This window comes from Amblyomma mixtum, chromosome 2 (assembly GCF_055824585.1).
Source record: "Amblyomma mixtum isolate Tamu chromosome 2, ASM5582458v1, whole genome shotgun sequence".
Lineage (NCBI taxonomy): Eukaryota > Metazoa > Arthropoda > Arachnida > Ixodida > Ixodidae > Amblyomma > Amblyomma mixtum.
Window position 1 is genome coordinate 58,166,124 of NC_143013.1, and position 15,367 is coordinate 58,181,490.

A 15,367-nucleotide genomic window follows, 5' to 3' on the forward strand; every position below is an offset into this window, starting at 1 on the left:
ATTCCTCTTTCGTTGGTTGTTTTTACTGTTTTGTTGGAAAGAGAATTTCTTTTGGTGGTTAGGCACTGTTATTAGTGCTTTGCCAGTAATTATCGACGATTTCTGCGCTAATTACCAGTAAATCGAATGGTCAGGTTTACTAAGCGGACAAGACCAACTCAGACTTTTGACCGCGCCGGAACCACAATTTATCACCGAAAGAAAAGAATCTGATGATCGACTGGTAGTAAAAATTATTATGCGTAGGAAACCTAACAATCCGATTCTAAATAAACATTAAAACAAGGGGTCCTAATTAAAAAAAAAGATGCAAAAAACAAAAAATCTAATCTGTAGTTTAATGACCGACAGGGTAGTGCCAATGGACCTTGCCACACGGCACTGCGCAGTCGTCTTTCTGTGTTTGCAATTGCGCACAGCTATCTTTACATTCACCAGCACCATTATAGGCAAAAAACTTTACGCGTTGCAGAAAGAATGTAGAATCAATTTGTTGGAGCAAATGTCGGTCAGAAACATCCACAAACGAAAAATTCTCCAAATTCATAAACCGGGAGGATTGCATTGCGGTGGCACTACGTCCGCCATGCCCTTCAGTATTGTTTTTACATTATTAGTATCCTTGTATTCCTCAAAGTTTCCTTGAAAGCCAAGATTTGGAAGTCGTTCGTCACCAGTCTGCTATGAAGCTTCTACTAAGAGCCACAAGAGACAAGAGTGAATAGTTCCTTGCCCTACCAAGTACTTCAATGAATTATGGTGGTTTTAGCTTAGCTTTTTGTGGTAGCGCTTGAGGAAATTCTAGAAATGTTTGTTTGCTATTTGTTTTGTTTTTGTTTTCAGAAACCTGAGGAACAACGTTTTTCGCACAGCCTCCCCAGCTCTGTTCGAACCTCTCCGGAATATAACTCACATGTAAGCAACTCTGCGTTTATTTATTTGTTCTGGGACCCGACAAAGTGGCTAAGTTGCTTTGGAGTTCGGTAGGTGAGCCCAAATCGCCGAATCATATCCGTCAATCAGGAGCTCAGTTTCAACTCAGCCGAAACGTCCTTCGTATGTAGTCCGATGTCAGTGTTGCTTACAGGATCCCAGGAGACCGGACATCGCTATCCACCAAGGCCTCGCCTAAAGCCCGCGTGAAGCTTCGAAAAGTTTAACCCAACGTGCCATACACATCACCTACTATAATTTTCAACGCACGTAAATTATTCGTCATGTAGAGGTGGTTACTGGCACTGCTAGAGCATAGCCCTAGTACTGCCTCAACACTCGGCCGAGTTGGGACAGTGCTGTGGCTGCACTAGCCGCAAATTGTGGCGCAGGTTCTGGCTTGGTTTGTTTTCACTAACTCAGCACAGAGGCTATGCTGTACGGTTCGCTAATAAAGAGATGCATCTAAGTTTTGCGCGATGAAACCTTAGCAGATAGTGCAACGCTTTTATCAGTATCATCAGTCGCCTTAAAAACACTTAGACCACAGGCGCACCCCACTCGCGCTCGTCAGGAATTATCCTCGCTATAAGGCGTGATGATCTGTAACTAGACACAGTCTTTCCACATGTTAATATGCAAATAATATTGCCGCGAAGGCTTCCAATTTTTGCTTATGCTTAAAGCTGCCGGCATGCATCTTTATTGCTTTCAGCAGAAATGCCTGCCGTTATATTCTATGCTCTGTTATTGGAAATGAAAGACAGACAACTGGAACTTCGTTATTCGCACCTTGCGGGACCGCCAGTCGCTCTCTTTGCAGCAAGAACTAGGAGTGCTTAAGCAGCAGGCTATTCTGTAAGCTTTGACAAAGTCTTCGTATAGATAAAATTGAGCTTCGTCGGTTTATTCGCCAACCAATTGATCTAATGTGTTTTACTTGCATTGAAATGAATTAACCTGAAGCAGAAGTGTCGCTGAGATTATTACTCTTTGACGTCATAGCCACTTTCCTTTTGTATCAACGATGCCACGCGTGGAGTCATAAGAGGATGCTCAAAGTAACGTGGTGTTCAGGGGCGAGGAGCGCAGAAGAAAATCAGATGATTCCTGAGCTCTGGATTGTGAGGGTGTAGCTGTTTTGTCTTGGACCCCTGCATGATCAATGCCACAACACCGTCATCATGAACTTTTTCTTCTTAAGCCGAAAGATTGCAACAGTGAAGGTTTTAGTGAACGAAGTGGTGGTGACGTGTCATTTTAGACATCATATGGCGTTTACAAAAGCTTCATATGATTTCATAAGCGTCACCATATGATGGGACGTGCCCATGTGATCTCATGCTTGAGACGCCACCAGGCAGCTGCAACGCTGTATTAGCGGCGCGGAAATGTTGGGCCGTCCCTGGACTAGCGAAGTAACCTGAGAAGGCGCTATTTTGTGCGGCAGCGAAGATCCGAGCAAAAGTCAAATTGCGCCTGGTGTCCACTTAGTGAGCAAAACGCAGCCGAACTTCATTTTCAGCGGTGCCTCAGAGTCTGCCTGCGATCGATGAAACACATTGCATAGCCTGTCCTGTTTCCCAAAATATTCTGGTCACGTTCCTAATTAGTAAGCTATGTTGCCGGGCTGATAAGGACCTAATGCTTTATGAAAAGAGCGGGCAACAAAGACAATTCATTTTGCCGGACGACGAGCATAAGCGCTTGCGATTGCTATCTTGTTGAAGGTGTCTGTTGCGCCTGGCTCTAATTAAGTGTGCTTAAACGGCTTGCTTACAGATGTGCTTTGAGTGAGTATTCGTTAAATCAAGAGAGTTAGACACCCTTGTAATCGCTCGCAGCTACTTCAGCGAGTTCAGCCTGTGCTCGTCGGCTCTCCATGTTCGCGTGTGCGAGCCCCGTGGGGACGGCATCAGCAGCCTGGCACACCTGCTGGACAGCGTCGTGCTGCGCGTCGCCGTGTGGGTTGTGGCGCTGGTCGCCTGTCTTGGAAACCTGCTGGTGCTGGTGGGACGGCTGGTGCTTCGCGAGCCCAACGCGGTGCACTCGTTCTACATCAAGAACCTCGCGCTGGCCGACCTCATCATGGGCGTCTATCTGTTCGTCATCGCCTCGCATGACGTCATGTTCCGCGGAGAGTACATCCGCCATGACTTCCGCTGGCGCCGCTCCGTGGGATGCAGCGTCTCCGGCTTCCTCTCAACGGTGAGTGCAACTACAAAGCCAGAAAAGAGACCCCGGGTTGTTTCGATCTTGCTTAATATATTATTACTCCACTACAGATCTAAGCGATCGTTCTGAAGTTACCTAAAACAACAGAGCGACCTGGATAACTCCTAAGTATCAGCGCAATGCAGCGCAATTGTTGGGAAATTTACCTCGGCCATTACATCAATTCCATCACGACGTCAACTTGCACGTTTGTGCATTTTTGATTGAGCAATTAATCACGAGACCATTCCGTGTGACTTCCTCGTTCAAGCATGGTATGTTTCGACTCGCATAGGTCACAAATATTAAGTCGGCATGAGTCCAAGCAGAACTAAGTTTCTCGGATGCATTTACTTCGCGCACTTAGTCACACGAATGGAACCAGCGTCCCTACCTCATTTCAATAACGTCCCAAGCTTCATTGTTTTTTTTTCTGCTCCTGCCATTAACGGGAGATGAAGTTACACACCATAATTAATTTGAATGCTTTCTGGCTTTGCTTCATAAATTGTTATTTGCTTTCGTTTCTATTTTCACATTTAGGCACGTATGGCTAACGCCGCTGTTTAATGCTCCGCAATGATGGTAAACTGATTAAGTAGTATAAAATAGTAAGATAGCAGCTCTTGCCGATAAGCATCGGTGCCAGTGCAGGCTGTCGCGGCCGCTCAGGGGTCGCGGCCTACAGCTGCTAAGAACGAGGTCGCGGGGTCGAATCCTAGCCACAGCGGCTGCGTTCTGGGGTGGAGGCGAAAAGTAGAATGGCGCCCGTGCTATGCGATGGCGCTGCAGGTTAAGGAACCCCAGCTGGCCGACATTCATCCGCAGGCCTCGGCTACGGTGCCTCTCTCACGTTTCCTTCTATTGCTCTTCTTTCGTTCCCTTCGCTCTCTAGCAGCTCAGCCAGACGGAGTCATTCGGAAAGGAAACAACGTTGTGATATTCGACCGCTTTCGTGCACTGAAAGCAAAGTTCGTGCCATCGGCAAACTGCTGGATATCAGTGCGCATGTGTATTAGATAAAGTAGCCTTTGCGCCTTGCCTGTAGCGTATAACAAAGACCTATTTGGACTGAGGGCTCCAGTTTTTGCAGGGTTCCGACTAAATAGTTTTAAATAAATAGTGCTAAGCGCCGTGCCATGCCTGTCCGCTTCATGCGAAATACTGCGCTGCCGATGCATTCATCGACGTGACTGCTGGTTATAAAGCGTGAAGTTTACTCATGATTCGAATCACTCTTTTGTCGTTTCTGCTGTTCCTACGGTCAGTCATTCGTTTTTAAGCTTTAAAGCGTGGCTGATTACGGCCTATTATTGTGAAAGCAGCAACTCCAAGAGGTGCAGTTGTCGGCAGCTTTGTATGAAGATAAGATTTCTTTCTTTTCTGTACATTTCTGTATTTAGAAAAACATTGTTTCCATTGCCCTGAGCGTTAGAGTTAAAAGGCATGAAGAAGTTTCTGCGCCCAGCAGTTCAAGTGATTTCAGTCATTTAGCAGTAGGCGGCGCGCAATTATTGCGTTTATCAGACGCCGCGGCCGTCATGGCCAGCAGAATCGATAAAACATACTGGAGCGTTCCGCAACAGTTGCTCAATACTAATAATTTTGTCAGTACCCAGCCAGAGCCGCTAAGCCTAACGGCCTATCGCACTCTCTTCTCGTGTCGCTTCATTTTCTTTCTTACACTCTGGATGATGTGAAACCCCATATTTTTGAATTTTCAAAGCCGTCATCTAAGCGGTGGCTCCCAAGGGGATTTGAAACCATTGGAATGGGCAATCTTCATGAAAAAAGTGAAGCAGCAGCAACTTCATGCATCGCTGGAATTATCTGAGAGCTAATGAAAGCAATTTTTAATTATCTGCTCAGATCTCTCAAAGAGCCCAGGAATTGAGACGTGCAAGCACTAGGAAGATCACTTTATCTTCTCAGCGCTTATTCATGAGGTCTCAAGCTCTAAATCTAATCAGCCTGCATTAATTAAAGTGTGGATGAAAAGTTCCATTGTTTGGATGCCGTGCCACGTGCTTGAGGCCTGGAAGCAGTAGCGATTGTAACTTGAGCACCTGCGCATAAAGCTCATTGTAGCTAGCCGTGACGCATAAGCGTGTTTTTTTTTTAACGAGAGCCTATTCTGCTGGGGTTTTATGAGGTCGAAGACTTGCAAAACATAATTAGAGGAGCACAGGCCGATACAAGCGAAGGGCGAAAACGAGCAGCAGACAAACAGGCGCTAACTGGCGACCAAAATTCGTTTTCAGCGGAGAAAAGCACGCGAGAGGAGACATAAAGTGCGACCAAACCACTTTGCGGAAAAGACAAGAAAAAATCAGATCGCGCAAAGTGGCTGAAAAACACTCAATATGGCTTTATCTTTTCAAGCGCAGACTGCGACGCGTTGCGTGCACGAATTTTCGGGAAGGCCGCCACAGGCCGCCAGCAGCGAGAAAAAAAATTGTACGTAAAAAATAGACACTGCAGGGCAAAGCTTCTACCGGTTGCAAGAAACCAACGGAGTCAGCGATATCCTAATACCCCACCCCCCAACACGGTAAATTCGAAGGCCTTCGAACTGATAGCCCATCGACTTGATAACTAATGAAGCGCTGCTGCAGGGAGGCCTCCGATATCATTCAAGTGATTAGCAAATCGAGGAGATGGAGAGGCGCCGAACTCTATCCATATATCGAGCGCCTTCCAGCAGCCTCTGCGTGCACTCTCGGGCACGGAGCGCTCGCACCAACGGATTGGGGAATAAAATCAGGCCAGTATCGTCTTTGAAAAAATATCGAACTTCAGAATCCTGGACCATTCTGCAGAAATAAAGGCAGTCCGGGCTACAAAGTACTACGCCAACTGAAATAACATTGTTGCCAACTATAGAAATACGACAAACGCCAGCCTCCTTATAAGTGCATGAATGAGATAGAGGTTGTCCAAAACAATGAAATTAATTTCAAGAGTGATTACAATGCTGTAGCAAGTAAACAGTTTGTTTTTAACATGTTTGGTTTGAACTTGAAGGTGATTGCGAGTATGCCTCTAGATTAATTGGCGGTGATGGTGGCGCCACAACTTCGCTTGAAATCACGGAATCTCTCCACGGCGATCGAGTTTGCCATGTAGTTGGAGCACTACTCTTCCCAGTTTGACAGCGACTGGGAATTTGAACACTCTAGATTCATAGCCTCTCAAAGCGCCTGTTTCAACACGGGTACAATAAGATCAGGGCGCTTCGAAGAAGGGAGTGAGGGGAAGAGACGGAGGCATGGAGAACAGAAGGACAATAAAGGGCGCAAGAGGGGGTAGCCATCAAAATGGGCGAGAATATAACCTACTGCGGGAAGAAAAGAACAAGAAAGTTAGAAGGTAAAGCGAAGAATGAATGGAAGCGAAAAAAATTCAGCGTAGAAAAGAGCCAAACAGAAATCCACAAAGTGGAAGAAACTGATATGGCGGCAGCCGTTAATGAAAGGTAAAAAACTGAAGGTGTCTGAAAACTATCAGCACTGCGAAGTTTTCGGAACGCAGCGGCATTTAATCTTCTGTGAGCACCAGCACATCAACGCCCACGCAGTTATTTTTACGAATGTTGTGGTAAAGGCTCCAGAGATCTGTCTCGTGAGACGGTTGGCGCTTTTACTGGTGATAGAAGATTTTTCAATCATGGTCGCTAGCCCCATTCCGCCTTCGGGGACCACCACCGTCAAGTGTAATACAATTTCTACAGAGGTATTAACGGTCACATACCCTTTCTTCACAGCGAACACCTAGACAACTGTTCTTAATCCTGTTCACATTGCCCTTATGTTCATACTTGCAATCGATAATGCAGCATATATCATGAAAGCCAAGGCGCAACATAACCGAGCACAACAGAAAACATCCGCACACGCAGTGAGACGCGTCCTGCGCTTCCTGGTGCACGCGATTTATTTATAGTCAGGCAGGATCACCCTCGGCTAAGCTTTACTACCTTAGCTGGTACAGCAAATACATCGTCCACCTTAATGTGTCTGCTGGCTTTATTCAGATAACAGAAAAAATTCGAGGGCACACTCAAGCTCCACCTTGAGGGTATTGCGGATAGCGTAATTGGTTAATTCCCATATGTGCAGAAGGTCATTCTCTATGTTCACAGATCCCTGGGAGTCATACCGCTTTGGGCGCAGTGGTGCAGCGGTGGAGCACTTTTTTATTTATTTATCCTTGCGGGATCTTTCGCTCACGGCGAACGCCTTCGTCGTCACGTGAAACTGATGCTGCTGATGCTACGTACGGTTGAAAGGACGCGCGGCGCCGCAAACCACGTAGAAGCGCTGCCAGGCGCCTTGCCGAAACGCGCGGGACTCAAGTTGCAGTCGTAATTTGTTCGCACATCGTTCTCAAGAAACCCGATGCCATGAACGTCAGCATAGCTTCCGCGCCGAACGAACGGGCAGCAAGCCACAAGCTTCGTGGTGAACGCTCCTTGGATGTGAGCTGCGTTCGTCCCTCACCGCGTGATTCTTGCGTCCCCACAGGGCTCCACTGCGCCCGAACGAGACGAGCGGAAGGCACTAAAGCCCCTCAATGAAACAAAAGTAGCGAAAAGCTTTGAAGTTTCGGACACTCCTCCTCTCCTGGCGCGCCGCCGGAGAATCGAGCCTCCCATTGGCCGAGGCGCCGTAGTCACGTGTTAGCGCGCGCTTTTTGGCTCCGCAGCAGACGCCGGCGCCATTGCCGGGGCTGGGAGTCGCGCTTCATTTTCTTTCTGCGCGACAGTTTTGGCGGGAAGAGTTTGTTTTTTATCTTTGACGGCGTCTACGTGTTGGGGCGATGCCGAGCTTCTGTTGCGCTTATAGATGCAACAACCGAGGTGGCAGTGCCAAAAGATTTTTTGTAATTCCTTCCAGAAAAAGCAACGCAGCTCGCCGAAAGGTTTGGGAGCGCAGGATCGGCTGTAAATGTAAATGTAAATTGGTTTTTGAGGAAAGGAAATGGCGCAGTAACTGTCTCACATATCTCGGCGGACACCTGAACCGCGCCGTAAGGGAAGGGAGGAAGGTGGGAGAGAAAGAAGAAAGAGAGAAAGAGGTGCCGTAGTGGAGGTCTCCGGAATAATTTCGACCACCTGGGGATCTTTAACGTGCACTGACATCGCACAGCACACGGGCGCCTCTTGCGTTTCGCCTCCATCGAAACGCGGCCGCCGCGGATCGGCTGGGCAAACTTCGATAATGTTGTGGATCCGCGTCTTTGTGAGATAAGTGGTCGTTTTTCAGTTGTCAGTCGTGTTTTTTCGGATCATTTGGTGCGAAGCGCCAGCGGCTGCAGTCTTTCTTCGCACTAAATGCCGTTTGGCATGATTTTAAATAGACTCGTTCGCTAGCGGGTACGATAGCCGTGCTGAAGTGCAGGTTTAATGTTGCTCGCATTGCGCGGCGTGTCGGCTTGGTTTCAGTCGGGCTCGTTCGCATGTTGTTTGAGCCCCGCCGTTTACGTTGCTCACTATGCAGGTCCAGTCTTGATGTTGCGCGCATTGCTTGCCGTATTTGTGTTGCTGCACCTGGACTCCTGGGCTCTCGAACTCGATACTAAAGGGGCGGTACTCGCTGTTTGAGCCTACTCTACTCATGCTGCTCGCGGTGCAGGTCTAGCTTTCATGTTGAACGCATCGCTAGACGTATTTGTTTTGTTACAGTTGCACTCCTTCGCTCACGAACTCGACACCAAAGGTGTAGTACTTGCTGTTGAAGCTCCTGCGGCTCATGCTGCTAGCGATTAAGGTCTAGCTTTCATGTTGCGCGCATTGCTGAACGTATTTTTCAAGCAGGGTTCTAAACCGAAATCGGGCGTTACTGTGCGTAGGCACATTAGCGCACCTGTCGCTTGAATACTCGATATCTGCGTGGATATTACTCGAGAATGCAAGCAAGGACCTCTGTAAAACATAGTTTCAGACATTTTGGGTTGAGGCCGTCGTCGCTGCCGCTAATTCCTGCGAAAATCACGCTGCGTGGAGCTATGTAACGTGGACAGGTGGTGTTAAATGAATCACTAACGCAGGGGTGCGCGCAATGATCCAGACCATTTCCAAAGTTCGACATTGGAAAACCTCCTCATGGCTTTTAATGCGGAGTGGTGACGTGTTAACACTTGTTTATTCTTTTTTCAGTTATGAAAGATCACGCTCTATATATTTTTTCGTGCCTTTTATCTCCCACGCCACAATCTCAATGCGGCCAAATCGGAGGCAGAAAATGCAACAAAAATCATGCGGGCGCGCGGTCCGCTGCGCGCCCAAGCGCGAGCGACGAGAAAGCCACTCGTCGAGCGATCGTAGTCACTCTAGTGCCGCGAACTCGCTCGCGCGCGCCACTTCCAACGTGTGCTCCGCAGTCAAAGCGATCGAAGAACAAGAAGTTTCTATAAAGCAATCCAACGTTGGTCTGGGCAGTTATTACAGTAACTGATTTTTCAATCTCTCATTTCATGATGTCATTTTTACCGAAGCCAAGTCACAAAACGCAACACAAAGTTCATTTGGGCGCGCGGTCTGCCGGGCGCCAAAGGGCGATGGTTGGGAGCGTCTGCTAGCTGCTCCCGGCCTAGGTGCCGCCACCATCGGCGCCCGGGAGAAGCCGAGAGAAGGAGCGCCGGCATAGGAGGAGGACGGAGGAGATGTCGCTACTTTTAGTTCATTTAGGGGCTTTAGAAGGCACTGCCGTCGCGCGCTATCTGTTGGGGCAGTGGCGTACATTGCAAGGAGCAGGAGGAGAGAGTGGTTTTAGGGGACGCCGCCTGATGGCGCTACATGCGCGCCAAGCGAAGACAAGTACCGGGAACGTACTTTGCTACTGGCTTAACTGCCACTTTTGCAATTCCATGCTAATATTTACTAATATACATCACAGTACATGTCTCTAAAGCACCATTCTAAGACAACACCTTATTCACTAGACGCGCCTTGATTCATCTAAACCATCGAGCTGGCGTGGCGGGGTGATTAGCTTGTTTGTCTCACACTCCGGAGGCCCTGGTTTGATTCCCGAACTCGACCAATTTCCACTCGGTGATTTTGTTAATACGTCTGGGATTTTTCACTCACGTCTAACGCCGCCGACGACGACACTGGTTTTTCTGTGACACGAGGCCCTTAACGATATCGCGTTAAAACGTTAAGAATTCAGTAGACTGTCGTTCCCCGGGCAATGATGTCCTGCTTCGAACCCTGTACGGGCGTGTCGATATCTTCACAGGCTTTTCAACGTTTCTGTAACTAAACTTTCAATGGGCCTTGGCAACCTTAGACATCGAGGGAGTTCACATGTTGGTTGACGCTGATTTACATGGAATCAATACAGGCTGCACTAAGTGCACTATACAAGTATTTTTAACCACGACTCAATAGATGATTCGTTGTGGAATCTATTTTTGGAGCACTGTAAAGCGAAGTCCACAGACTCTGTATACAATTTTCCTCATCAGTCAAAGTGAAACGAGTGGGATGTTGCCCTGATGATGTGGGCGCTACATCATGCAACCTCTGCGCTTATCAGAACGAAAGTCGTCTTCACTCCTTCTTTCTCCTCCGTTCTCTTCCGTTCTCTCTTTCTGAACCTATGCCCTGTGGAACACTTTTTAAATAAAAAAATACAAAAAGAAGATGCTCTATTCCGATCCTAGTACCTTAACTATGCAGTGCAACAGGTTAAACTCGCGTGACAAGAAAGGAAGTCTCTGTACCAGGAAGCATTGAATACGGTTCATGGCGTGCGCTGAAGAAAATCTCTCTTCTACTTCATTAACAGGAGGAAAAAGCGGAACGCCACACGCACGACGACATCAGCACGCGCATGTGCCATTGCGCTGTTTCACCATTATTCATAAGTTACTTGCCCAACAGTTCGCGTTTTCATGCTCCATTATGCTGCTGCTTGGTATGTACCGGCAAAATTGGCGGCTCTCTAAAGATCTACTTGCGTGAAGATCCCCTCAGCCTGCCGAGAGTGGTGAGCAGTCCTCTGGTAGTTCGCTATAGTAAATGAGGCTACTGTTAGGACTTTAGAAAAGTTATATTACTAACGGTGGCGCGCAACTCATGAACTACATTATTTAAGCTTTTAGAGTAACTTCAAAGACAGAGAATTGCGTTAGCACCTCCTCGCTTATTTTGCTGAAATGTAAATCCCATTCCGCACCTCAAGCTTTCCCGACGTCTCAAGTTTGGTCGTTGATTTTTTTTTAGTTTCCCTGAATTCACTCTCCTCCACTCTTTTGATAATTGGCAATTTGTATTTTCATAATCGCCTTTTTATTGTTTTTCTTTTCTCTCTTCGATTAACCTCTTTCCTCTTTATTTTTCCTATTTTCTTCCTATACATTTTATCCTATTTCTCCTAACCTTACACGTGCACTGCACTTTTTCTGAGTTCCGACGGCTGTCCCGTTATTCACCCTTAGATCCTTTTTGCGCGCCTTCCTCCCTTTACCCCAGCAGCATGCTTCTATTAGTTGTTGAGCCACGTCGCTTTACCGAGTAATGCGGTCAGTTTGGCTCAGAAGTTTTCATTTTACCTCTTTCATTTTTTTTTTTGTTCGATCCTTCCACGAATAACCCTATGTGCGGTAAAAAGGAAGTGAGCTGCCCTTTAGCGCAGTCTCTTAGCGCAGTCTCCAGAAGCTTGGGAATAGATTTCGATCACTAAATATACAGATTACTTACTCCTGGCAACGCAGCTAGATTCCCGCTGCAAATCATAGCAACGTGATGTTGTTAGCAATGGTAGGAGGCTTTTAAACGGGGAACCGGAAGTTATGGAGTCAGCATATAGATTAAATTTAAACCTCGGTTAAATTCACCTTAACTTCTAAAGGCTGAATGTTCTGAAAAGGGAATTTCTTTCCTTTGCCAGCCATAGCAATACCCTGCCCCTTAAAAGGAACGCGCTAAAGGGCAGCTTAATCCCTTTTTTTATCCTTTCGTGTTTAGCGTAGCGCTGCTGTTCGTGCCCCGTTCATGGTTTGAGCAGCGATGATGGCGGTGTAACCGTAAAAAACGAGAGGAGGAAAGCTGATGAGGGCAAGGCAGCGAGAATTGCACAGAGTGTGGCAGCTATGATTGGTGGCTAGGAGTGGTGGCATTACATGAGAGTGCAGTGAATGCGGAGAAGGGTGCAGTATAGGGAGCAGCTTCAGATCGACGGCAAAAGCTGATAGGATCTAGGCCTAACTCCTACAGAAGTTTATGCTGTGATTAAGGCTATATTAGTGCTCCTTTTGAGTGCATATACTGACTGCCCACTTTGGAGTTGTAGCGCAAAAGTTATTGCTTATAAATGGCAGGTGTTTCACTCTATAAAACGAACACTGCCGAATACAAATAGGCAACACTGCAAAAGCGCGTCGACACGATTATACAGCGACCCAGCCGCGTGAGAGCACAAACCTGACTGCAAAAGTGAAGTACGAATTTCCTAGTCGCCGCTGCTTTTCGAGTGCAGTTGGATATGGCCCAGCTTAAGAGTTAGCTGGTGATTATTGTTCAGGCGTCAAAGGGAAGTAAGAGGAAAACAGAGGGGGAGTTAAGTTGAGGAGCGGAGGAACGATGAAGAGCAGACAATGGCTCCGTTTGGATATATGGCGCATCACCAGTGGCGTTCGAGAGCACTAACTCGAACGTGTTCCGCCTCTGCACGTCTTGTTTGGAATCGATGACTAAAGGCACCGTACTACCGGCAAGCAGTATCCCCACTCAGTTGCAATGTCCATTCTTGTATTACCGAGAATTGTAATCACCATTATTTTCCCCCTCTCTTAGCTTGGCATATTTGTCCTTTTCTTGTCTTTTCGTGCACCTTTTCTTTCACATCTTCTGTCTCTCCTATCGAGTTTTGCTGTGCGGCAAATGCATTTTGTGGGCATCCTTACTGGCGGAAGGAATGGGCGTAAGTGCATGGTGAAGCATGGTGAAGGTGCAACTGCATGGTGGAGGTGCAACTGCTTGCCGGATACAGAACAACGTACAAGGATTGATCATTACTGTGTGGGAGTGTACCGTCATTGTTTTGCTGAGAACTGCTGGGACACCTGAGTGGAGAACACGCAATACCTGCGAGTCTGCCTGTATAGCCGGACGTTTGGCTTACTTTCTTAAAATCTTGATGATTTCTTCCCTGTACATTCCCAGCGTGTACGAAGCCCCTTCCTGGTTTGTAAGAATGCCTGCTTTGGAGCGTCGACCGAGAGGGCTGCGTAATGTCTTAACCCTTTGAAGGTTTTTGCCGTATATGTACGGCGGCGGTTTTCTGTCCCGCAAGGTCTTTGCCGTACGGGTACGGTTTCGATCTTCCGTTTGAAATTTTGCGCCAAAAGAACAATGCGTGCTCACTGGGGGGTGCTGCCACCTATTAGGACTTACAGGAAGTGCTTGAATTTTGTGCTGCCTTCTTACGGAGATAAGCAGAACTTATGTCTAGCTTTAGCGCGGCGGCACAGACTGCGGCAACACCCCTTTTGTAGTTTTGGTTTCGCCGCGTGATCGCAACGGAGTCGCGCGAAATTTGAGTTTTCTTTTTGTCAGCCCTATCTTGCAGGGGCTGCCGAAGTTGATTTCTATCTTTATTGGCGCTGCTCTTAGCTTGCCTATCACCGTTGCTCGCGAGGTATTCTCGCCCTCTGTGGCAACGCACCTACGCGGTTTCGATTCCGCCGCGGGATCGCAACGGAGTGGCGCGAAACGTGTTTTCTCTTTGTGGGCACTGTTTTCCAGAGGCGGCTAAAGTTGATTTCTATCTTTATTGGTGCTGCTCTTAGTTTACCGTTGCTATTCTATTCTATTGAACATTTTCCAGTTGTGAGTGATGCTGGCACCAAAGTACTGTTCCTAATTTTTTTTTACTATTTATTCTCGATTATATACATTTTGTAGATTCAAGATCCGCAATAAAGTAATTTGACCACCTGGGAAAGTTTTCTTCAAAATAATTCGATCCTCAAAGGGTTAATTCCCAAATATACAAGAACGTTCGAGGTTTGAAAACTGTGCGTTTAAACGGCTGGTAAAGTATTGGGACCCGCTTTGGAAATTCGTTACAGATGCTGACAGCTCCATGTATAAGCCTGTTTGTGCCCTTATTCCTTAGAGATTTCGCACGAAAGTCTCGGGTGAATGATTGGGCGATTGAACCCGCGTTAATGCTGGGCTGCCTGCCAGCGCTTTTATCGAACTGGTATCGAATGCTCAAGGAATGCGGCAACCTGAGACAATACAGCGTTTTCCCAAACTACTCCAAACTACTCAAGAACACAAAAAATATCACAAGCCTAATACTCTCGTACATATTTCAGCAATCATTATCATCTGGTGTGGTGCCACAGGACTGGAAGGTAGGCAAGGTGATTCCAGTACGAAAAAAAGGTTTGCCATCTTCATGCAAGAGCTGTCGACCCATATCCCTCACAAGCATTTGTTCGAAGTTAATGGAACATGTAATTTACTCTCACATCGTCAATTTCCTTATATCAGTAAATTTCTTTCATCCGTGTCAGCACGGTTTCCGAAAAGGTATGTCATGTGACACTCAACTAGCTCTCTTCATTAATGACGTTAATACTCGTTTGAAGGTTTATTAAAACGAAATACAAATGAGTTGTTTCATAAAAAAGTTAGTACAGTAGGAGGTCCCAAAGTGAAAACTGTCTGGGGGACCTCCCATCAGGAATACATAAGGAAAGTGCATAAGTTTGGCAGAGGAGCTATAAAAGTATACAATCAAGTTAAAACCTATTAGTGTAATTTGCGGCAATGAACAAGTTATACAATAGTTAGCGGGCATAATTTAACAAAAAAGGCATAAAATAGCAAAACATAAGAGCAATAGAAAGAACACAAAAAGACATCAGATAACAATGGGCATTGAATAAATGCAGATATAATACACAGGCGGAGAAAGAAAAAAAAAAGAGGTTCCAGAAGATTAACAATATGACCGTTTGCTGTCAGAGTGGGGAACATAAAATAAGATGAAGGCAACCTTAAGCATGGCATGAAGCTGAATGGGTTGATAGGAGATGTTTTTTTAGTAAAGTGTAGAAAGCGGGCTGCGAACGTGCGGATTTGATTGCTAGTGGTAATGAATTCCAGGTTTTGATGGCGGAGAAAAAAGCAGTTTGTTTTCCATAATTTGTGTTCACTTTTGGTAGAAGCATATTATTTTGTTCAGAGAATCTAGTGTTA

General features: G+C 46.6%; 1 protein-coding gene across 3 annotated transcripts in view; it reads left to right on the forward strand.

Moving 5' to 3' along the window:
• Positions 1–15,367, forward strand: part of LOC149359429 (uncharacterized) — a 215,525-nt gene that overhangs the window by 166,821 nt on the left and 33,337 nt on the right. For all 3 annotated transcript variants that reach the window (XM_089571655.1, XM_089571656.1, XM_089571657.1), the window contains 2 exons: positions 844–915; positions 2,778–3,141. In XM_089571655.1, the coding sequence (XP_089427781.1) occupies positions 844–915; positions 2,778–3,141 (436 nt within the window). The remainder of the gene's footprint in view (positions 1–843; positions 916–2,777; positions 3,142–15,367) is intronic.